This window comes from Manis pentadactyla, chromosome 13 (assembly GCF_030020395.1).
Source record: "Manis pentadactyla isolate mManPen7 chromosome 13, mManPen7.hap1, whole genome shotgun sequence".
Classification (NCBI taxonomy): Eukaryota; Metazoa; Chordata; class Mammalia; order Pholidota; family Manidae; genus Manis; species Manis pentadactyla.
In genome coordinates, this window is record NC_080031.1 from 98,061,902 (window position 1) to 98,086,871 (window position 24,970).

Consider the following 24,970-nt stretch of genomic DNA (forward strand, 5'->3'; position numbering starts at 1 on the left):
CAGAAGAAGAAGAGAGGGGCAAAGAGATGGAAAGTATCTTAGAAGAAATAATTGCTGAAAACTTCCCCACACTGGGGGAGGAAGTAATCAAACAGACCACGGAAATACACAGAACCCCCAACAGAAAGGATCCAAGAAGGGCAACACCAAGACACATAATAATTAAAATGGCAAAGATCAAGGACAAGGAAAGAGTGTTAAAGGCAGCTAGAGAGAAAAAGGTCACCTATAAAGGGAAACCCATCAGGCTAACGTCAGATTTCTCAACAGAAACCCTACAGGCCAGAAGAGAATGGCATGATATATTTAATACAATGAAACAGAAGGGCCTTGAACCAAGGATACTGTATCCAGCACGACTATCATTCAAATATGACGGTGGGATTAAACAATTCCCAGACAAACAAAAGCTGAGGGAATTTGCTTTCCACAAACCACCTCTACAGAACATCTTACAGGGACTGCTCTAGATGGGAGCACTCCTAGAAAGAGCACAGCACAAAACACCCAACATATGAAGAATCGAGGAGGAGGAACAAGAAGGGAGAGAAGAAAAGAATCTCCAGACAGTGTATATAACAGCTCAATAAGCGAGCTAAGTTAGGCAGTAAGATACTAAAGAGGCTAACCTTGAACCTTTGGTAACCACGAATTTAAAGCCTGCAATGGCAATAAGTACATATCTTTCAATAGTCACCCTAAATGTTAATGGGTTGAATGCACCAATCAAAAGACACAGAGTAACAGAATGGATAAAAAAGCAAGACCCATCTATATGCTGCTTACAAGAAACTCACCTCAAACCCAAAGACATGTACAGACTAAAAGTCAAGGGATGGAAAAACATATTTCAAGCAAACAACAGTGAGAAGAAAGCAGGGGTTGCAGTATTAATATCAGACAAAATAGCCTTCAAAACAAAGAAAGTAACAAGAGATAAAGAAGGACACTACATAATGATAAAGGGCTCAGTCAAACAAGAGGATATAACCATTCTAAATATATACGCACCCAACACAGGAGCACCAGCATATGTGAAACAAATACTAACAGAACTAAAGGGGGATATAGACTGCAATGCATTCATTCTAGGAGACTTCAACACACCACTCACCCCAAAGGATAGATCCACTGGGCAGAAAATAAGTAAGGACACGGAAGCACTGAACAACACAGTAGAGCAGATGGACCTAATAGACATCTATAGAACTCTACATCCAAAAGCAGCGGGATATACATTCTTCTCAAGTGCACATGGAACATTCTCCAGAATAGACCACATACTAGGCCACAAAAAGAGCCTCAGAAAATTCCAAAAGATTGAAATCCTACCAACCAACTTTTCAGACCACAAAGGCATAAAACTAGAAATAAACTGTACAAAGAAAGCAAAGAGGCTCACGAACACATGGAGGCTTAACAACACGCTCCTAAATAATCAATGGATCAATGACCAAATCAAAATGGAGATCCAGCAATATATGGAAACAAATGACAACAACAACACTAAGCCCCAACTTCTGTGGGACACAGCAAAAGCAGTCTTAAGAGGAAAGTATATAGCAATCCAAGCATATTTTAAAAAGGAAGAGCAATCCCAAATGAATGGTCTAATGTCACAATTATCGAAATTGGAAAAAGAAGAACAGATGAGGCCTAAGGTCAGCAGAAGGAGGGACATAATAAAGATCAGAGAAGAAATAAATAAAATTGAGAAGAATAAAACAATAGCAAAAATCAATGAAACCAAGAGCTGGTTCTTTGAGAAAATAAACAAAATAGATAAGCCTCTAGCCAGACTTATTAAGAAGAAAAGAGAGTCAACACAAATCAACAGTATCAGAAACGAGAAAGGAAAAATCACGACGGACCCCACGGAAATGCAAAGAATTATTGGAGAATACTATGAAAACCTATATGCTAACAAGCTGGGAAACCTAGGAGAAATGGACAACTTCCTAGAAAAATATAACCTTCCAAGATTGACCCAGGAAGAAACAGAAAATCTAAACAGACCAATTACCAGCAACGAAATTGAAGAGGTAATCAAAAAATTACCAAAGAACAAAACCCCCGGGCCAGATGGATTTACCTCGGAATTTTATCAGACATACAGGGAAGACATAATACCCATTCTCCTTAAAGTTTTCCAAAAAATAGAGGAGGAGGGGATACTCCCAAACTCATTCTATGAAGCTAACATCACCCTAATACCAAAACCAGGCAAAGACCCCACCAAAAAAGAAAACTACAGACCAATATCCCTGATGAACGTAGATGCAAAAATACTCAACAAAATATTAGCAAACCGAATTCAAAAATACATCAAAAGGATCATACACCATGACCAAGTGGGATTCATCCCAGGGATGCAAGGATGGTACAACATTCGAAAGTCCATCAACATCATCCACCACATCAACAAAAAGAAAGACAAAAACCACATGATCATCTCCATAGATGCTGAAAAAGCATTTGACAAAGTTCAACATCCATTCATGTTAAAAACTCTCAGCAAAATGGGAATAGAGGGCAAGTACCTCAACATAATAAAGGCCATCTATGATAAACCCACAGCCAACATTATATTGAACAGCGAGAAGCTGAAAGCATTTCCTCTGAGATCGGGAACTAGACAGGGATGCCCACTCTCTCCACTGTTATTTAACATAGTACTGGAGGTCCTAGCCACGGCAATCAGACAAAATAAAGAAATACAAGGAATCCAGATTGGTAAAGAAGAAGTTAAACTGTCACTATTTGCAGATGACATGATACTGTACATAAAAAACCCTAAAGACTCCACCCCAAAACTACTAGAACTGATATCGGAATACAGCAAAGTTGCAGGATACAAAATCAACACACAGAAATCTGTGGCTTTCCTATATACTAACAATGAACCAACAGAGAGAGAAATCAGGAAAACAACTCCATTCACAATTGCATCAAAAAAAATAAAATACCTAGGAATAAACCTAACCAAAGAAGTGAAAGACTTATACTCTGAAAACTACAAGTCACTCTTAAGAGAAATTAAAGGGGACACTAACAGATGGAAACTCATCCCATGCTCGTGGCTAGGAAGAATTAATATCGTCAAAATGGCCATCCTGCCCAAAGCAATATACAGATTTGATGCAATCCCTATGAAACTACCAGCAACATTCTTCAATGAACTGGAACAAATAATTCAAAAATTCATATGGAACCACCAAAGACCCCGAATAGCCAAAGCAATCCTGAGAAAGAAGAATAAAGTAGGGGGGATCTCACTCCCCAACTTCAAGCTCTACTATAAAGCCATAGTAATCAAGACAATTTGGTACTGGCACAAGAGCAGAGCCACAGACCAATGGAACAGACTAGAGAATCCAGACATTAACCCAGACATATATGGTCAATTAATATTTGATAAAGGAGCCATGGACATACAATGGGGAAATGACAGTCTCTTCAACAGGTGGTGCTGGCAAAACTGGACAGCTACATGTAGGAGAATGAAACTGGACCATTGCCTAACCCCATATACAAAAGTAAACTCAAAATGGATCAAAGACCTGAATGTAAGCCATGAAACCATTAAACTCCTGGAAGAAAACATAGGCGAAAACCTCTTAGACATAAACACGAGTGACCTCTTCTTGAACATATCTCCCCGGGCAAGGAAAACAACAGCAAAAATGAGTAAGTGGGACTATATTAAGCTGAAAAGCTTCTGTACAGCAAAAGACACCATCAATAGAACAAGAAGGATCCCTACAGTATGGGAGAATATATTTGAAAATGACACATCCGATAAAGGCTTGACGTCCAGAATATATAAGGAGCTCTCACGCCTCATCAAACAAAAAACAAATAACCCAATTAAAAAATGGGCAGAGGAACTGAACAGACAGTTCTCCAAAAAAGAAATACAGATGGCCAACAGACACATGAAAAGATGCTCCACATCGCTAATTATCAGAGAAATGCAAATTAAAACTACAATGAGGTATCACCTCACACCAGTAAGGATGGCTGCCATCCAAAAGACAAACAACAACAAATGTTGGCGAGGCTGTGGAGAAAGGGGAACCCTCCTACACTGCTGGTGGGAATGTAAGTTAGTTCAACCATTGTGGAAAGCAGTATGGAGGTACATCAAAATGCTCAAAACAGACTTACCATTTGACCCAGGAATTCCACTCCTAGGAATTTACCCTAAGAATGCAGCAATCAAGTTTGAGAAAGACAGATGCACCCCTATGTTTATTGCAGCACTATTTACAATAGCCAAGAATTGGAAGCAACCTAAATGTCCATCAATAGATGAATGGATAAAGAAGATGTGGTACATATACACAATGGAATCCTACTCAGCTATAAGAAAAGGGCAAATCCAAGCATTTGCAGCAACATGGATGGAGCTGGAGGGTATTATGCTCAGTGAAACAAGCCAAGCGGAGAAAGAGAAATACCAAATGATTTCACTTATCTCTGGAATATAAGAACAAAGGAAAAACTGAAGGAACAAAACAGCAGCAGAATCACAGAACTCAAGAATGGACTAACAGGTACCAAAGGGAAAGGGACTGGGGAGGATGGGTGGGTAGGGAGGGATAAGGGGGGGAGAAGTAGGGGGGTATTAAGATTAACATGCATGGGGGGGTAGGAGAAAAGGGAGGGCTGTACAACACAGAGAAGGCAAGTAGTGATTCTACAACATTTTGCTATGCGGATGGACAGTGACTGTAAAGGGGTTTATAGGGGAGACCTGGTATAGGGGAGAGCCTAGTAAACATAATATTCGTCATGTAAGTGTAGATTAGTGATAGCAAAAAAAAAAAAAAAAAAAAAAAAAAAAGGCAGTTCCTGTGTGGTAACCTCCAACGAGTTCTATACAAGGGTATAAAGGGCATATAAAAGTGTAGGCAAAGGGTTTGTTTGTGTTTATACAGAGGATCAAAGCCTAATTGGGCTACCCCGAAAATGAACTAAGATACGATATGAAAAAGAACTTCCAACATTTGCACCCTCTGGAAGACTCATGCCAGAAGATGATCATCAAAAAACCCCAACAAAGATCCACGCACTGCTACAGCTGTAGATGCACTCATCCCACCAGTTCCTGGACCTGCCATGGGAATGAGGAAGGAGATATCTAAGCTGGCCTGTGCATACAGTAAAACAACAAAATTGGACTGGATCTATACTGTTGGAACTCAACCAAGAATTTGGAGAAGTGCAAATTGTAGCGCTCCAAAGTCTTACAACTACAAACTATTTATTGTTAAAAGAACATATGGCATGTGAACAGTCCCCAGGAATGGGTTGTTTTAATTTGTCTGATTTCTCTCAGACTGTTCAAGTTCATTTGGACAATATCCACCATATCATAGATAAGTTTTCACAAATGCCTAAGGTGCCTAACTGGTTTTCTTGGTTTCACTGCAGAGGGCTGGTAATTACAGATATGCTTTGGTTATGTAACTATACTCCTATTATGTTAATGTGTGTGTGCAATTTAAGTAGTAGCTTAAAACCTATACATGCTGAAGTTACTCTACAAGAAGATATATCAAAGAAATAATCAATCTTCCCATGTTTTCTTCCGCCTGCTACTTCTATAGCTTTTCTTCTTCCTTCCTAATTACAACCCTTAAATAGAATTTGTGCCTCATATCAAATTTACCGAGTATCATAATTCTTCCAAGTGGTAAAGATACCTCAAGAGAAATGCTGGGCATAGAAGCCACAGGGCATAAATATGCAAAGAAGTAAAAAGCTAACTTTTTCAAACAATAAGGCTTCTCTCTCACTTACCAACTTCACATTTCCCTGTATGGCCCCGGAAGATGACTGGTTAGCCAGAGACGGGTAAGATTCCTCAAGGGAGGAACAACCTAAGACAGGCACAGTCGCAGGGGGGCCATCAGGTGAGAAATTGGGGATCAACAGAGGTGAGGCTTAGAACCTCACCCCCCCGTTCTGAGAGAAATCTTCTGCATACGTGGATGTTTTATTGCCCTGGTCTAGCTTGGATTAACACATAGTCTACAGGCACACACCTGATCATCTACATGTGCTCTCATACAACACTAAACTATGTTTTCTACCTTTATCTTGTATCTACCTACCACTTCAGCATTTTATTAAAAATAATAATAATAAAGAGAGAAATGTGGTATCCACATATAAATCAAGTATAAAAACCAAATCAGTATTCATATTTGAACTGACTGTTTATAGTTCATAATGCATGAGCAAAACCGAAAGTTTCTGTGATGACTGCCCTTGTACTGTTCACTATGTAACTTATTCATTATGTAAGAATTTGTTCTACATGTAAAAACTTGTTTGTTATGCCTCAGAAGATTGGAGACTGACAAAAGTTAGGCTTGGGGTGGAATAATGATTGTGCATTGAGCATTGACTCCCCTATACAGAATTTTATTGTCGTTAACAACCATTTGATCAATAAATATGAGAGATGCCCTCACAAAAAAAAAAAAAAAAAAGGACAGACTTCCAATGGTAAAATAAATTAGTAACCGGGATGTAATGTATAGCATAAGGAATATAGTCAAGATATTGTAACAGCCTGGTAGGGTGATAGCTGGAACCTAGAATTATGTATATAAATGTTCTACCACTGTGTTGTATACTTGAAACTCATGTAATGTAATACTGTGTGTCAACTACCCTTCAATAAAAAATAATTATTAAAAAAAAAAAAAAAAAGAATATCTCAAACATAAGGAGTCTCAGTCTAAGTCTTCAACAGAGAAATGGAATGAAGTTCATAAGGAAATATAATTTCTTATCTCTCCCTTTGGCAATCTCAGAGTTTGGCTACACCACTGAGAACTAGGTATTCTTGTATATTTTTGGTGACAGTGAAAATCGTACAGCCTTTTTGGAGGGCAAATTGGAAATATCGCTCAAACTTAAAAATGCACATGCCCTTTCGACCAATAATTATGCTTTTAGGAATGTAACTTAGAGTCTTACAAACATACACATGTACTTAGTTTTCACTGAGTGCCCTTTTGTAATGCCCACATTTTTTTGCTCGGTGTGTGTGTTGACTCTGCATGTGTACATACACACACGTAATTTAAGTACTTTAACGTTAGTAGCTAGCTTCCTTTCCTGGGGATGGGTTCTGCTGGCTATGGTCATAGTGCATCATCTTGGGTATCTGACTCAGGCTGAACCAGTCTTTTCTGGGACATGGGACTGGGATTCAGACCCAAGCCGTGTCTCAGCTGGTCCCGTGAGCTGTGGATCCCCACGCCTGGGAAGCTGAGACAGAGCCAGACTGTGCGGCCCCTCAGGGACGCTCAAGAGCTCCTGCCTCTGGATTCCAGAGACTCTTGAGTCCCGAGTCGGCACACCCTGCAGACCGACCCTCCCACTTCCCATTCATGAGATCCTCCTGTATTCTTTCCATACACCCCTCCAGTCTTGACTCCTTCTTAAATTAGCTGGAGTGTTTTTTAATAACCCAAACATCCTTATCTAAGACACTCAGTATAAATCCGTACTTACCCTAGAGAAGCTGACAAATGGCTTTCTCCAAGGATTACATGGGGAATTCATGGGACAGAATTCATGACAACTCTTATATTTCTCACAGTAAGAATCTCAAATGATCTTGGAAATTAGGTAGCAAAGTTTTCTATACCCATTTCACAGATGAATAAGCTGAGGCACAATATGGTTAAGAGATTTATCCCAAAAAGAGAACTGAAGAATGGACTCCTGGATTATGTCCATGGGTTTTTTAATATACCATGCTAAAAGTGGAAATAAATTATGAGAAAAGAGCCTTTGGGCCTGCTGTTAAATCATGGAGGCCTTTTTCTCCAGCCGTGTCCTTCTGTCCGCTGCACTGCACCTGCCTGCCCCCGACGCGGCGTGTGGTCCTTACCTCCAGGCTTCTGGAAGCAGTAGCACCACTCGTTGTTAGAGAGCTTGCCGTCCTTGAAGGAGTCGCAGGAGTTGAAGAGAGGCTTGATACAGGGCTCATATTTATCCAGGTAGATGGCGTTGATCTCTGAGTGGTCCAGCAGAAGGTCATAGTTCATGTCCAGCTTGTTGAACATCCAGCCCAGGGAGTCCTTGCAGATGGGCAGGATGCTGGTGTCAAACCCTGCCAAGGGAAGGGCACGTCTCAGCTGCCCCCAAGGCCGGTCTTCCCCACCACCGCCGCCCCTGAGGCCACTTCCTTCCAGGGGCCTGGCCTCCATGGGGCACTACCGGAATATGCTGTCGGTTTTTAAATGAAACAATCGGAAATGTACTAAAACAGAAGTCAGCATTTGAGGAAAATAGGTTCTAAAGGACACAAATTCCCAATGCTAATTAATCTGTGATACAAATCGGGGTTTTCATTTGCTGGAATACAAGTGGGGAAGAGGACTACATTATAATACTGCAAACTACTATGCTTTTATATTTAGGGGGAAAATTATTTCAAAAACCCAAACAAAAGAAACTATGGTAAAAAGGAGGGCAAAGAAATGAAACTACGTGTCACTGGTGATGTCCCAGAGGAATGTCAATCGCAAGCGGTGTGAGCCCGAAGGGGAAAACCAGCTGGGTGCCTGCCTGCGCTCCCCCCTCTCCGTTTCCACAGCCCCCTCCAGAGCTGCATGATATGGAATCCAAACCGACTCAGTGATCCCTTTCTTATTTCCATAGGGGAAAAGGGGTAGTTTTCTCAAAGAATTATTTGTGTCCACACTGGGAATTGTATGCACCCAGGTAATGACACCTTGCTTGACACTCCAGATACTGGGTCTACTGTGCACATACCCCAGAGAAGGCGCGCCCCAAATCCAGACCCCATTTTGTCTTCAGAATCAAAAGCACCATGCAATTTCAAGTTGCTCCATAAGCCGGGCTGCAAGGACTAGAGTCATTTTCCCAGAAAAATAATGAAAGTTTACTTTTTGTGTTACTTCAGGCATTCTTCTAAGTACTTTATACTTAATTATGTCACTGAATCCTTATAACAGTCCTATGAAATGATGCTACATCCTCTACACTTTACAGATGAAAAATAAAAACAGAAGCTCAAACTCATAAAATGGGGGAGCTGGGATTCGAACCCAGGCAGCCCAGCCCTGAGTCTATATCCTCAATCCCTCTACTCCCAGGGCTGACTCACAGTCCTCCTAGACAGATGACATCCACTGGCTTGGGTGGCACATCTGGGGATGGGGGTGATACAGTGACTGCATTTGAGGGCCCTGATGGGGTCAGTTCCCTCTTCTGGGGCTCCTCCATGCATCACCAGGAGCCCCTGTTTAGCTGAGTATAAGATAGAGCAAAGCATACTCACCCTTTTTAAAAGCGTCTTTACAAAGGAATTTTCCCTGTCCAGAGGCCAGTAAAACACGTGTAGCACCTTCCTCTGAGTCTCCTAGAACCCTGACTTCCCCTCATTGCCAAGGCCTGTCACTTAGACTCTAAGCACCTTGAGTCAAAGACTGTTCCCTTAAGCGGCCTCAGCCAGTACACACATAGTAGGTGCTCAATAAAAGTTTTTGTTGCGAGTAGCTTTTCTAGCTACTGCAAAGTTTATCTCTCCAAACATAAAATCTTTCCATTTTAAAATGCATTGCTTTTAATATCTTAGAACACATCTTAGAAAACATCCCCTTTTTTGAGAAGAGAGAGACCATGGGACATAGTGTGGCCTCGGTGCCTAAAGGTCATTATGGAAGAATCTGTGCTGATGATGTCCTCAGGGGCTACCGAGTAAGGGAAGATCATTCACACTGATGCTAAATGGCTCCACACTTTTATATAGGAAATTTATATGAGATGCATCAATTTTATAGGATATTAACATTTGAATACATGGGAAAGAGGAGTTACTGCTGGCTGACCACCAAAAGGAAGCACAAGGCTGGTTAGGCAGTAGTCTAAAGGTCAAGCCCACCCCACACCTATTTAGAAGTTTCCAGAAGAGGGGCCTCTGTATCTGATACCTCTGGGTGGAGGGGGCAACAGAGCAGCCCTTCTAGTTGTCCCCAAGCATGTAGAGCTTCAAGCATAGTCCACGGTTTCCCCTACAGCGGCTGACACAAACACCTCTCCCTCCTGTGGCCTTGCGGGCTAACCAGTGTCATTGGTTCCTGTTTACTACTTTCACTCCAGTTGCTTCAGGACATCAAACCTAAAAGCCTCTTCCGAGACTCAGTTTGCTTCTGGCCAAGGGCAGGTCTTTCACGGGCTCCCCACTTGCCTGCAGAAGGAGTCTCCCGGGACCTGTAGCTGCAGGAGCAGCTCTCCATGCATCAATCTACTCTTTGTTGAAAGGGTTATTCAGAAAGCCCAAGGGCCTGCTGCTCTTGGAGGATCCCAGGGAAACATTTCTCTAGACCATCTGTGAATTAATTGCCCACAAACTCTCAAGCAAGCCTCCAACAGGGAAGGGAAGAAACCATCTTACTTCCCCTTGCCCACAGACAAACCAGGAACCCTTCTTCCGATATTTAGATTCTGGGAGACAAACACCATCTATTTTTCCCTTAAGATAAAAGATCTAAACAAGTGAAAGAATTGTCTCCTCAATCAATGTTCTCTACTGGGAGTTACGGCTATGAGCAGCAAAGAATAAGCAAAAATTAAGGCAATCATTCTTATTCTGGCTGAAGACTAGATGCTGGTTAAACTCTGGATCCCAACATTGTTGCAAAACTCCAAGCATTTGAACACTTGTCACTGCCGAGGCCATTCTGTGCTGATCAGTCACAGGGAGGAGAAGCCAATACCCAGTGGCCTTTGAGTCTAAGGCACTGAGAGACGGCATCAGAGCACAAATACGTGCACCCACTCTGAGTTTTTCCTGCAGCTTATGAAGAGGCTCAGAGTATGAATTTTGCCAGCTGAGTGGTAGGGGAGGAGACACTTCTCTGAGAGTTTCTGTGGAAAATAAAATGCAGTCTGACTAATGTTTACAAAGGTAGATTATCAAAGATATTTGCTTCTAACAGCTGAATGTCAGGATCAACTTCAGTGCAGCAAAGTAAAGATTGAATTACATAAATTATGTTATATCTACAGAGTTCTCTGTAGCTATTGCAAAGCAGACTGTACTCAACAACACAGAAAGAAATTCATAGTATATGGCTAAATGATAAAAGGCCAGAAAATAGTCTGTAAAGTATCTATGGTACATACATGCACACACATGGTTTCTGTATGCCAAGGAAAAAAAATTCGAGGTATACACCACAAAATGCTTAGAGTTGTTAAAAGGTTGGGGGGTATAGATTTTTTGGTATTTTTATATATACCTAATACATTTTCCAAAATGTAAATGTATGACACTTTCCGCCAAATTTTTTAAAATAGAAGTTGTATATTATTTGCAGTTCTAAGAGATGCCCCCCTCCTCCATATTGTAATATTTCTCAAACTGGGACATACTCTCAGTATGCACATTTAACAAAGTGTTTCTTTGATCATCTCCAAAATGCTACTGTTAAATCCACAATGTCTAATTACAGATGGTGGAATTTAAAATGAAATAAATTAGCAAGAGTAAAGTGGTCTTACTGCCTTGGGCTGTGTCAGAGCTGGTGGGCTTGATGACCCTGTTTGCATCCTCGTGAAGGGCTCCAAACCAGTCTTTGAGCCGGGAAGCAAGGTTCCTCAAGTCCTTGTCTGTGCAGGCTGGAGAAAAGCAAATGAAAGACAGGCTGAGTCCACGGGCCGTCTCTTGCGAGCTCTCCGCCAAACCCACGAAGCCAAAGCCATGCTCAAAACAAACCTCCTCTCCAACCGTGATACAACCACGATAGAATTCCTCACCCACACTTTGAAAACATCCCCAAGGTACTGTTACCCACGGTCGTGGAGTATGACAGAGCGCCCAGACTCCAGGCAAGCTGCAGCCTTCGGAGCTGAATTTGGACTAGGTCGATCTGTTAACCAAGCTGTAATGGTCCCGCAGCCGTGCATCAGCCCCAAAGGCCATCATGGATCCCTCTTGCTAACCAGATTAAACTTGCCATGGCCATTTGCCAGATAAGATGAGATTTTCCACCACACTCATGCCAAGAGATTCACACTCGGCAATAGCTAATGCTCTAGGAAGAGGCTGTCTGGGACACCAGAAGACCCCGGTAACACAGACTCTCAACTTCATTTTCAGCCTAAGGTTTGGTATTTGTGGATGTGACCTATTTTCCTGGCCTTTGACAGGCTGGTTTGACTTTCTTCTGTGGACAGATGGAGGCCTTCTTCATGGAAGAGTCCATGTGTGACTGTCCAGCTCATCTTTGAGGCTGTGACAGAGGAGTTAGGGCCAAGGAACATTCGTGAGTATGTTCTGAGAACAAGAGGCAGACCCTGATGGCTGGCTGGCTGGGTGCCTGCTAGGGGAAGGTCTTGGGGAGTGCTGAGCCTAGGCTTGAAGGGAAAGATCCCCAGTGCGGGGAAGGGAGCTCACTCTCCCTTGGCTCCCCGCTTGTCCCCTGGTGCTGGGCACTGAGGTCCCGACAGAGGCCTGGGCAGTGGGCCCCTGCCAAGAGGCAGAGAATCCAGCAGTGCATAAAATGGCCTTTAGCATCTGGAGGGGCAGAAATTAGTGATGTGAGAGGCCAAATCCCGATAGTAAGAAGGGAACAAGCAGTGAACCCCACAACTGTCACTTCTCCTGTATTCTAAAGCTACAAGAGGCAGGCTGTGATGAAGCCAGGCAAAATGTTGTTACAGTACAGAGCCCAGTTCTGAATGTTTCAGTGGTGCTGAGGGGATGTAGATTAAGGCTGGAATCTATGAGTACAGACAGACCACGGCATATGCTCAAGGCCTCCCACCGGAAGGCATGGGGTGGCAGTGAATGAGTAAGTCTTGTGCGAACTCCAATCCAGGCTTCAGTGCAGGCTCTCACTGTATTGGGGTGAACCTGCCTTGCAGAGGGCAGGGTATATCTTCTCTCGAAGAAAACAGTGTCACACAGATCCTGTCCTCATTTTCACAATCCCCATCTGCTTTCAGGAAAGTCCATCTCTCCTTAGGCTGGGGCTTGATGGGGAAGAGTGCCCAGCTTCCCAGACCTCAGGCAGGAAAGGTCCCCCTCACCCCGCCTGCCCTCCATCTGGGGGGACATGTCGGATGCAGGCTGGGTCTGCACCATCCCAGCACCCTCACTAAGTGCTGCCTCCACTCCCGGCAGGATCCGGATCTAAATTCTGCAAAGCAAGGAGTGCGGGGCCATTGTTTACACCCAAGTTGTGCATGGCAAGACTCTGTCTTGCTTTCAACAGCCAGGATGTGACTCTGTCTTAAAACACCAGCCAGAACACGGCCCTGAGAAGCTTCTTGACAGGTGGTGGGGGTCTAACACCTGTAACCTGGCCTCAAACGAATCCCAGATTCACCACCACAGGCTGGGCGACTCAAGTCCCTTCACCTCTCCCTGCTCAGCTTCTCATCTGTAAACACAGGATGTCATCATGAGACTAGAAATTAGACAAGGTGTGTAAGGGCTTAGCACAGCACAGGGGGCAGAGCCACTACTTGGCACATGCCAGCTGTGATGAGCACCACTGCCAGTGTCACTGTTTTTATTTTTAAATCCAAGATTTATAGGCAAGCAGAGAGCAAACATCACAGCATTGAGAATGCCAGTAAGAGAGACGCACCTAAAGGAAACTGGCTTTGACCACACAGGAGATGGATGAAAATGGATTCTGATTTTGTCTACTACAGCTGCCACTAGCCACATGTGGCTATTTACATTTAAATTCATTAACATTAAATAAAAATTGAAATTTAGTATCTCAGTAGCACCCACCCCATTCCAAGTTCTCCATCGTCACACGTGGCTAGTGACGCCATATGGGACAGCACAGATGCAGAGTATTTCCATCAGGACAGAATGTTGTGCTGGAGGGAGTTGGCTATCCCTTTAGGATGCCTAGCTTTTTGGAAATCCATCACAATGGCCTGACATCCAAAGTTGTGCCTCCATTCCTCTCCCTTCAGTCTTTACAGATGGGCTGCGTAAAGTCACAGCCTGCAGGTGACAGGAGCCAGCATCTCCTGTTAAGCCACGTACACCAATACAAGGGGGAGGAGCTGTTGCCAATGGCTGGGACTTGTGGCTTTGGTGGGGCCTTGGGAGCAGGCCCACACTCGCTGGCTTACTGGCCCAGCTTGCAGCCTTGTGGGGAGACAGCTCTCCCTTCCTGGGCTTTTGGGTATTGCACGGCTCTGAGCAGGAGAGGATGTGGTCTGTGTTTCTGTGGGGGATGGGATGTAGAAATGGGGATGAAAATGGAAAATTAACAACATCTATTTCTTCTCGATTGCCGTGCACACCATCCGTTCTAAGTGTTCTCAAAGCAGACAAAATTGCCAAGTCAACTTGCAAAGAAATGAATCCCCACCTCACACTGCAGGATAAATTAAACCGTCGTGTTTAACTAAACTCTGCGGGATGTGCAGGTAATCTGTATCTTCAGAAGACTGCCGGGTTTCCCACAGGCTTCCCAAAGCACACGGGCTCTGGATGGCTGATAGAATCCAGCACTGGAGTCTTAAAAAAGTGAATGTTACTCAGGGAGAAATCTGCACACAGGAGGCCACTGGCTTGGGCAGAGAGTGATCAGAAAGCCGAAATGGAGGCAGGAGGCACTCAGTTACTGGGCCCTGTTCACCCCGGGGGTTCTCAACTGAGTGGTCCTTGTGAGGAGAAAGTCAGGCACAGTCGGCCTGGAGCTAGATACACCCAGAGAAAAAAGAAAGACAAACAGCCTGCGGAGGGCTTTTTGTTCAGATTTGGTATTCTAGCCACAATGGACAGGCCGGCACTGCGAGGAAAATGCCTGCCATTTAAGGGGCCTGTCACAGCCTTGGATGAAGGGCTGAGGACTAATGATTTCAGAAATGGGGGCACCGAAGAATACCTCCCACATACTCAGTTGCTTCCTGGGGGAAAAGTGGTTTTTGTGGGGAGAAAAGCGTAACACCATTCCCACCTGCCATTCTCCCGTGCTGCCCTGAGATGGACAGTCCTTGGGATTCCTAGAGACAGATGTCTAATGGTCTCTGCATCCCTTGGTGAGAGGAGTGGGGTACCCACCACCAGCATCACCTCTTCAGAGGAAAGGATGGTACTACCGCAGGAAGGGGTCCGGTTCACTCGTGCAGGCCACCCCCTTTTCCACTGCAGTCCTTCCTCTGCAGATGACTGCAGCCCGTCCTGCGTGTTCCCCCACCTTCCGTTCTGTTCCCTGCACGCAGCCTGAGCTCACATTTGTTTAGCTCTAATTGCTCTCATTCTCCCAGTTGTCTCTGCCCAGCATTCTATTCCTCAGGGTTTCCATATTTGCCCTCTGGTTTCTACAGCGTACTGCCCATCTTCTTACACAATCTCCTTCTGCACCAGCGTGGCCGCTGTGTGGCATCTCTGAGATCCGCTAACCCCGCCTCCGCCTCCGTCTGCAGTGGGAAGATGGCACTACCAGGCACTCATATCCTCAGGGCAAACACCTGGGAGCCTTTCTGGATTCCGACAGAAAGTTCCCTGCTTGTTGCTGCCCGTGCTCCCTTCCTTCCAGTGCAGGTCACGCTCTTACCTCCCGCCTAATCGGGCTCCTGTCTGGTTCCCCACATCCCCCTCTGCATCCGGCGGCCAAAGCCAGCTTTCTAAAACGATCAAGTCACTTCCCCACTCGGCTGCTTCGGAGGCTCGCAGTCACCCTGCAGGCAAGTCCGAACTCCGTAACGGGACCCGGGGGACCCTATCGAGGCACACCTCTTCTCCATCTTGCTGATGCCAACTCCTCCATCAGATCTCTGCTTTTTGGAAGAGGAAAGGTATTTCCTCTCAGAGGATTGTCCTAATCTTCCAAAAAGGTGAGTTTTCCTTTTCATATGCTTTGAGCGTCTTTGTCCTCAAGTGGCACACGTCACATCTGTGACTTCTCACCCAGTGCCCCTCTCTCCCTCTAGCTCACAGCAGCGTAACACCCTCTGAGTCTGGCACAGCCCTTAGGGCCCAGCATCTTACCCAGTCAGTTCCTGGCAGGAAGAAAGCTCTCCACACATGGTTATTAACTGAGTATAATAACCCTCTTGTTGCCTTTGGTAAACTTCAATTTATCCATCTCTAAAATGGCATAATATAGCTTGACTTACAGCATCATTGCACGGAGTAACATAGTATCAGTAACACATTGCTCACGGCTACTGGCATATAGCAGGGACTCAATAAATTTCTGGTCCCCTTTGTATCTCCCAACTGTCTGCATAAAATGTTAGAATTTTATTGTTATGCTTTTTTTAAGCCTGAGGAGATGTCTGTGATATCAAAAATAGCATCTCTCCTTTATTCTATAGATGGGTCAGTAGAAGTCTGAGGGATTCAGCTCGTAGTAGATGCCTCCCTTCTCCCAAGGAGAAAGCTCGTATTTCCCCACACCTGTAATCTCAGCACTTACTCTAAGGACAGATGCATGGTAGCCCTTCAAAATACACGTACTGAAATATACATGAAAGACGTATGAATGAAGGGTCCCACCAGTTACTAACTCCCATAGTCGAAGAGCTCTCAAGTGGCAGAGACGGGGCTGGGATGCAGGCTGCTTGCCGCCCTGCTGGAGGCCCATCTCTCTGGGGGCCCATCTGGCCCTTGGATTGGCTGGGCTTGTGGGTAGCCAGCGCTGCCTGCAGTAATCACTACCCTTGGTCAGCTCGGGGTTGAATAAAAATCAAATTATGAGGCCCCCAGGTAAAGGAGGCTCTGCCAGTGGCGCGGGTGATGCAGCGGGCTGAGCGAGAGGGCGCAGGGCCGGCAGGCCCCCCGCCTTCAGGAGCTCTGGCGGAAGAGCGGCCACCCTGCAGGAGGCGGGTGCACAGCCTGTGCCTTCCTGTTACGCCCCCAGAGGCATGTGTCCCCGGTGCAGCCGCTGGGGCTTCATCAGAGAGCAGTGTACATTATTCCAAAGTGTACGGAAAGACAGCTCTCTCCCCCAGGGACGCGCAGGGCTCAGGCAGAGACGGGCCCGGGTAATTTGGGGGTCTCCCAGGGGGCTTTCCTTTCTGTGTGGAAATATGAACAAAAGGCAATAAGGAAGTGTAGAAAAGGCACGCACAGCCTCTGTGCAAGGTCTATGGCTCTGGGAAGAAAATGTGATCAACTTTTTCTACCTGGGGCCTCTTCTCCCCATTCTACCCAAGGCTTGGAGCTTTAAGGGGCTTAAAGCTAGACTGGATTTGAATGCAAAGGGTTCACACAAAGTGGAGAGTACATCATGAGTGACCCAGCTGACGGGAGAGAGGAGACACTGTGGCGATACTACAGGGCAGAAACGCTGTTGCAGGATGACTGCAGCCCTGGTGGGATTCTGAGGCAGGAAGGGAGCGGTGCTCTCATTATGAGTATTTGCTTGTGGGCATTAGCCCAGCAGGGCCAGAGAGAGGACTGCTGCTTGCTTGAGTGTCAGTAGCCTGGCTCTGCCTGCCCCCTAAGCCCCCATCACTCCATCTTCCCTGGCTTCTCTGTCTTCCTTCAGACAAAGCCAAGGGCTAGTGAAGAACTGGTGAGAAATTTCGAAATCGGTAAGGGTTTTGGAAGGAAGGAGACAGAATTCAGGAAAGCCAGGCTTCTTTGAAAAATGTTCACAAGGGCCATAACCGGTGATCCAGGCTGGTGTCAGCTTATGACTTTGGAGGCTGAAGGACACTCTAAACAGCCCTGAGAGAGGATTAGGCAGAAAAGGGAAAGGAAACAATCAGAGGTATAAAAAATATTTAGGAGTTGATATAAAAAGTGGAGTTATGGGGGAACACAGTATTCAAAGCTACAATGTTAATATCAAATAGAGTGAGAGTATGTCTGTGTGTCACAATCTAAACACCCAGTTGGGGATGTTTGCAATGGCAAATCTGAGATACAAGCCTCACAGGAGCTCTGCGAACCTCTGCTAGGGAACCAATTACTGACATACTCTTGCAACTCATGAAATCCTTCAGCTGAAGAGCCAAAGGAGAAAAACCCCACCTGTCACTTGGGGCGACCTCGCCCTCCCACCCCGGCCTCACTAACGCTTAGCTCAGGGCTCTGGCAGAAGCTAATATGAAAACAATCAAAGTTTAATTTAAACTTTAGTGCCTCTGAAGGTGATTAAAGAGCTGGGCCAGACTGAAGTTCTCTCTGGAGCAGGCTGGGAGGCCTCTCAGAAAAGAAGACCTGGTGCTGGCCCTTTTCAAACCAATCTCCTTCAACCCTCCTAGGCACTGTTGTGCATAATTACTTAATCAGAGCAGCACTGGATCAATGCACTCAGAGTTTTTGCAATTAGCATCTCCCGTAAAAGGTCCAGCTGAGCCTTCTTCAGGGCAGAGATTAGATGCCGGGCAGAAACTGGTTTGGAGCAAACATGAGGATGCCTTCCTGATCCTCCTTGCCCAGGGTCATCCCTCTGCCACATTATCCTCAGGCTGCTGGCGGCCTCTGGGCACATGCCAGCTCCTCTTCCCCACAGGGACCCTGAGACCCCTGTGCTATTGCAGGCCCACCACCCAGCACGTGTCCCTAGGTTGGGGATATTGCAGGGACCCTGACAGGGGTGCTGCACTCTGGGGGAGCTTGGAAAGGGTGTGGGGAAGGAGCAAGGCTACAACTCCTTTGGGGACATGGGTGCTAATAAACTGGCATCCATGTAGATGAGGGTGGATTTTGCTTAGCAGAGTTTTAGGAGCAATAACCAGAGCCATTCTGCTTTAAAGCAATCCTGGGGCAGCAGGAGAGAGCAACTAGGCTCTGGAGAAAGAGCTGAGGTCAGATGCAAGCTCTGCCATCCTAGCCAAGACTGGACAAGTGACCTTTCCGATGTTCAGTTTTCTCCGCTGCAGAATGAAGGTGCTAAAAGAACTAGCTCATCACATGCTGTCGAAGATTAGACTAGAATGTGCCTAAGTGCTCAGCACTAGGTGACCAATGGTACTGATCCTTGTGTTCGTGGACACAGGGCAGCATGGTGATCCACCAGATGCAGAAGAATGGGAATCAAGACCATGCATGTGGTATTTTCACATGAAGTGACCCCCCTGAAGCCAGCAAGATATAGTTCTCTTCTGTTGTTTTTCAGAGGTTAGACAACATCTCCAAGGTCCTACAGGTGGTAAATGGGATTCACACCCCAGTCTCCTAATCTGAGGTTCACTTGATCTGCTCACATACCATAACCCCAGGCTTGCACTGTGATCCCCCCCAGGGCCCCAAGAGCAGGATGAGAGCCTCTTCTGCCAGACAAAGATCATGCCCTTGAATCGGGGGGCCAGAACCACATCACCTTGTCTACACGCAAGCAGGCAGCCACACTGCAGCTCAGAGGTCAGGCTTCTGGGTCTGACAGTCCTGGGCTTGAATACCAGCTCCCAGTGTGCAAGTTGTTTTTCATGTAAGTGACTCCTCTTTTCTCTGCCTCTGTTTGTTCATCTGTAAAATGGGGATAATAACCATACCACCCTCTCTGGGTTGTGGTGAAGGTTCACCGAGTAGATGCAGCTTGCAAGAGCCAACAGGCAGCTGCCGCCATGCCCCCCAGGGAACCTTCAGGAGCTGGCGGAGCTGGCGCTGCACACCCCGGGGAGCTCAGAGATGGGGAACTCCCAGCCACGAGCAGTTTTAATGACAAGAAACACAACTGAAGCTTCCTGGGGATTTTTAAAGTTTACCCAAGGTGAGTTCCCATTTCTTACTGGCGGTCATCTAACAGAGATTTGAACTAGGTTACACCTGCACAAAGTAAATTGAATTATTATGTGTAATTCCAGCTTTTACTTTTCAGTGGCTAAAACATCAATACACATGCATGTTCTCTTATCCTTAGAGAATGTATCACTTTATTTAAAAACAGGCATGAGCATAGAAATTAGGGCCCCATTACACAGGAGCTTGCTAATAAAGTCCTTCTGAAAAAGCAATCTTTGGAAGAGCTTAAAATACTGACACAAAACTTGGAGGAAGATGAGTTAAACTAATTAATGGTACAACCTACAAGCAAAGGCAGATAAATTTCCCTTTTGAGCCCATTAAGACTATTCTTAGTAACCTGATTTGAGGACACTTTAATGTTTCCCTTGATTCTAATGATAATCCTCCATCTTAAAAAAGAAATACATTGCACTACATTTGTAAATGAGCATTAGTGGAGTAACACTTACATTTCCCCCTGAATAATCTAGAGTAGGGAGGTTAGCTAGAGGAAATAAGCTTTTAAAACTTCTAATACAATCCACAGTTACACATTCTGGACTAAAAAAAAAATTTGAATATGCAAAATATCGGCTAGAAATGCCAAACCCGGGCTTTAACTGTGTTTCCCAGGTAGTGGGTAAGCATTTCTCTACATGGGAAACCTGGAATAAATGAGTACTGTAGAAAACAGCATCATAACCAGAGGCCTTACTGAAGGATTTCACGGCCAACCAGACTTCCTAGGCCCTCGACTAATGCAGGTTAAACTGGAGCTATGACAACCGTTGTTCTGGGTCGTGAGCGGCAGCTGCTTCAGGACAAGGTGTGGGATTCAGGCTCAGCCCAGACGGCTGGGAACACTGAGGTGGGCGGAGCCCAGGGAAAGGAGCTGGGCTGGTGATGGTCCCCCTGAGGGCCACTGCAGAGAGGCAGATGAAGGGTCAGGCCAAGAGAAGTGGCATCTTCACTTAGCGTTTTGTTAATGTGTGAGCCCAAGTGTCTGATGACAGTCAGGGAAAGCTTCCAGGAGGAGGCAACCAATTTGAATGAGGTAAATTATTTCTAAAGCTGATTTATACTTAAGATTAGCTTTGCTCAAATAAAACACACCAACTTTAGCATGATTAGATCTAATTTAAATTACAAACATATATAAAGGTCAAACATGTAAGTGTATGTTTGTGTGTATATATATAAAAGATATATATACATATATGATCTTCTGTATGTCTGCCTAAAGATACTCCAACATGTTACACATTATATAAATGTTCATATACATTCCAAGGACTGTCTTCTGACCAGGTAGCAATGACTGTTCCAGGACTGATACATAAGCCTGTATCTGAAAAGGTTTTAGTGACAGAAAACATATTTTTAGGGTACATATAAGATGAATCTCCATTCCTAATTGGCAATTTGTGTCCAGTTTAATCTGTTCAAATTTAGTGTCCAAATCTGGCCATTATTAAAGGTAATTTAAGTTTCTATGTTTGTTAATTCCTAAAGTACCAATACATGCATGTACGTTTTTATCCTTGAACATGAAATAAGCTTATATTGTCATTCAATGGGGCAGGAAGTCACAAAGGACTGACTGAGGACCATGAATGCCACACTTGGCATTTGCAATCTGACCCTGATGGCTGAGAATGTTCAGGGAGCATGAGATCGCTTCTTTAATTTGGGGTTCACAGGAGGTCATGGGCGTACATTCATTCACAGACTAGGTGGGGGACCAGGAGTAGATTTAGGCCGAACGCAGAGAATCCTGAGCTCCTGTAAGTTCCTCCCCACCACTGCCCCCTCTCCTGGTCTAGAGTAGATGGTGACATGGGTACATTGTGACTTGGGTATATGGACTGATGGGAAGGATGGTGGCAGCACACCCTTCTTGTGATGAAGGTCCAGTACCTCCAGGTCTGGCATCTAGGGTCAGAGGGTGAAGGCTGGAGCTGGATCGAAAACTCCCAGCTGGCACTGAGGCCAGAACAGAATGGACCTGGAGATGCCAGTAGAGATGCAGCCTGGCATATTCATTCTGCTGGACAAATGGATGGAAGATCAGGATAGATAAAGGAAGACCTAAGGAAGAACTGCCTCCTGAAACCACAAAGGGCACCTTCAGCTACTCCAAACCTGCCAGGCTCAGTGTTTGACTCGCTATTCTTTTCACCCCTCAGGTCATGCAACCCACTCTAAATTCATCTCCACTCCAGAAGCCTTGGGACATGAGTGGGCACAGTGACTTGGCATGAAAAGAGTATGGCACCCAAGCCTCAAGGGACCTCCCGAGAGCTTGAGAGGATCATGTGATTGACACAGAGGTGAAACAGTGGCTATGACCATTTTAAGAAACACTACTATATCTGATCAAAATTGACTGTTCAGAGATCTAATGTCTAACAAGCCAGCAATACCCCTCTTCCCCTCCTAAATATCATATATAATCAACAATATAAACAGAGAAAGAATCAAATTCGATTTTCAGTAAAATGAGGAGATATAATCCCCTCACTTTGAACAATATAGCAGAAGCCACCGAGATGGAAGTAAACTGTACAAGTGAGCCAATAAACCTAAAAAATATGCTTCTGACAGGCAAAGGGTTCCTCCTGGAGTGACAGACCAACATTTCCTGTTCAGCAAAAACTAAGGGATCTGAAGGAAAGGACAGGGCACAGATCAGGCAGAAGTTGCACAGGAAGAAAACCCAACAAGAAAGCAGAAAATGACTAAAGTGGTCTGGGGCGCAGTCTCAGCAAAGGCCCATGAAACTGTTCATCCTGTAGGCAAGGGGCTTGCTCCAAAGTCTAGCAAGAGAGATGGAGACAGAGTGCACACAAATGATGAGAGAAATCCTCTCAGGCCTGATCTGTTTCATAAAAACAGAAAAGACAGCACAGAGCAGCCACTTTAGCGGGAAGCCATCTGCCGCTGGTGACTCACTGAAGCAGAGGGCTTTTGGTTTGTGACGTCTACCAAGCAGATGCTTTGCTCCCCTTCCATCCACAGAACTTCCTCTTGAGTAGGTAGGCCCTTAAAGGCTACCTTGTTCCAATAATTCTTTTTAAAAGCTGCTGGCACATTGATAAAACATATATATATAAAGGAAAAATTGTGAAAAAGAGCAGGAACACTCAGCAGAAAAATGGAAAAGGGGAAGATGTGGACCAAGTATAACACCATGGATTAAAATCAAACAATCACCTTTATAAAGAAAGACAATAAAACTGTCTACAAGAGCCGACAGGAGAGATGAAGAGAACCAGAGGAGATGGCATGTGCGTGTTTAGTCCCCAGGAAGGAAGCAGAAAGAAAAACCGAAACCATCATAAAAATGAAGCCACATGGGAAGGAGCACAGGGGAGTACAGACAGCATGGAAAACTCAGTTTTCTCAGTAAGAAAGGAGAGTGGCTGAAATGAGAAGAGTGGACAACGTGAAAAGGAAATAAGGAATCACAGAAGATTAGAGAGTGAAGGACAGCTGTAGAGAAGAGGCAAAGAATCCCTGCATGGGCGTAATGCAAGCCCGTGAAGAAGCAAAAGAAAATAGTGGAAGTGGACATATACTTAAAATACAATTCATTAAACCATTCCTGAAATTAAGAATTGAATCTACATATTGAAAAGGCACACTCTTAGAGAAAATCGACCTGGAAGGGTCAATACTAAGGTCTATCCTGATGAAGTTACTGGGTTTTAAAAATAAAGAAATACTGACAGTAGCAGAAAAGATACCCAAGTAACCTGAAAGAAAAAGGAAATAAGGCTGTCCTCAGATTTCAAAACAGTTCTATTCAAAGCCAGAAGCCAGTAAAGCAATAGCCACAAGATAGTCAAGGAAAGGAAGGCTTTTATCTGCACCTGAGCTCCCTTCCGAGAGTAAATACTACAGAAAACCCATTTGGAGCATGCAGTGGCTCAGGGAGGGCTGTCCCCGGGAACCCTGCAGAGGCGCTACTAGAGACTGTGGCCAACTGTGGAGATGACTTGGGAAATGCATTTATTTAGGAATGAGCAAAGGTGGAGAGCTGGGTGACAGATAAGAATGCTAGTGCTATATGCCCAGACGATGAAGAAATGATACAACTACCAAGGGGAAAAATCATAATAAAGGAGGGGGAGAAGATATAAAGTAGGGTGAGTTGGCCAGTGGCGCTCATATATAGTGGTTTGGGGGTCAGAAAAAATCCTCAAAAAATGACAAATCAAGTAATAGAAGAATGAATATATTGAATAGAACAAAGGTAAAGCCTAAGAGGATAACTATATTAACTATTATCAAGTGAAAGAAGAAAAAGAGGGGAAGGAGAGAAAAACCCTATTAATTTTATCACACTTTTAAAATAACATCCGTGATTATCAGAAGAATTATACACACACATGCCCTCTCCCACCCCACCCCACCTCCAACACACACACAAAGAAAATAGTACACCCAGTGGGGGAAAAATGAAGGAAAACAAAAAATAATATAGTTTTAGGACCACACATAATTTTTTACACCAATAAATCTAAATGGGTTAAAATTTACCTCTTAAAAGAATTAAGATTTTATTTTCAGACTGGGGTCCCAAAGAAAAACCTAATTCCGTGTAGATTGCAAGAATCATAATGGCAACATGATGCAGAAAAGTTGCTAGGTATTTTGACTCTAAAATTCCACCTTGGGACTAAAATCTATAAACATGAAATATGTGCATTTGAAATAACATATATAAAGCTGACCACTACTGCATTGTTTGAAATAGCAAAAATCTGGAAATAATTCAGATGTCCGTAGTTAAATCCACCCAACGCCCCCAATGGAAAATGAGATAGCTATTTGTATGATATTAAGGATCTCCAAGATATATTAAGTAAAAAAAAAGCAAAGTACAGAGTGTTTCATATGTTACTATCTGTGATAAAAGGAGGGAAATAATCTGTATTTGTGCTTAACTGCTGTGTGCATTAAGAATCTCTTCAAGGACATACAGAAAACTAGTAATAGTGGCTTCTGTTTTGTTGGGAGGTGGGCACTGGGCAGACAGTAGGCAGGACTGGAGAGCTCCTACATTCCTCGTAAATCTTCTAGGTTGTGATGTGAACATATACCGCTTTGAAAAATGTAAGTCTATCTCCTGGTCTGTTTCCCCCACTACGCGGAGTGCTCCTGAGCACAGGAACCTGTGCCTACTCTCCACTTGTTTCCTCAGCACTGAACTCAAGCCCTGCAACAATGCAGGAGGCCGTATGCTGAGTGAATGAA

General features: G+C 44.5%; 1 protein-coding gene across 1 annotated transcript in view; it reads right to left on the minus strand.

The window, feature by feature from the left end:
- SPOCK1 (SPARC (osteonectin), cwcv and kazal like domains proteoglycan 1) overlaps nt 1-24,970 on the minus strand; it is a 508,761-nt gene that overhangs the window by 22,915 nt on the left and 460,876 nt on the right. Inside the window, exons 7-8 of the mRNA XM_036897747.2 lie at nt 11,557-11,673; nt 7,916-8,137 (exon numbers count right to left, since the gene is read on the minus strand). Coding sequence (XP_036753642.1) covers nt 7,916-8,137; nt 11,557-11,673 — 339 coding nt within the window. The remainder of the gene's footprint in view (nt 1-7,915; nt 8,138-11,556; nt 11,674-24,970) is intronic.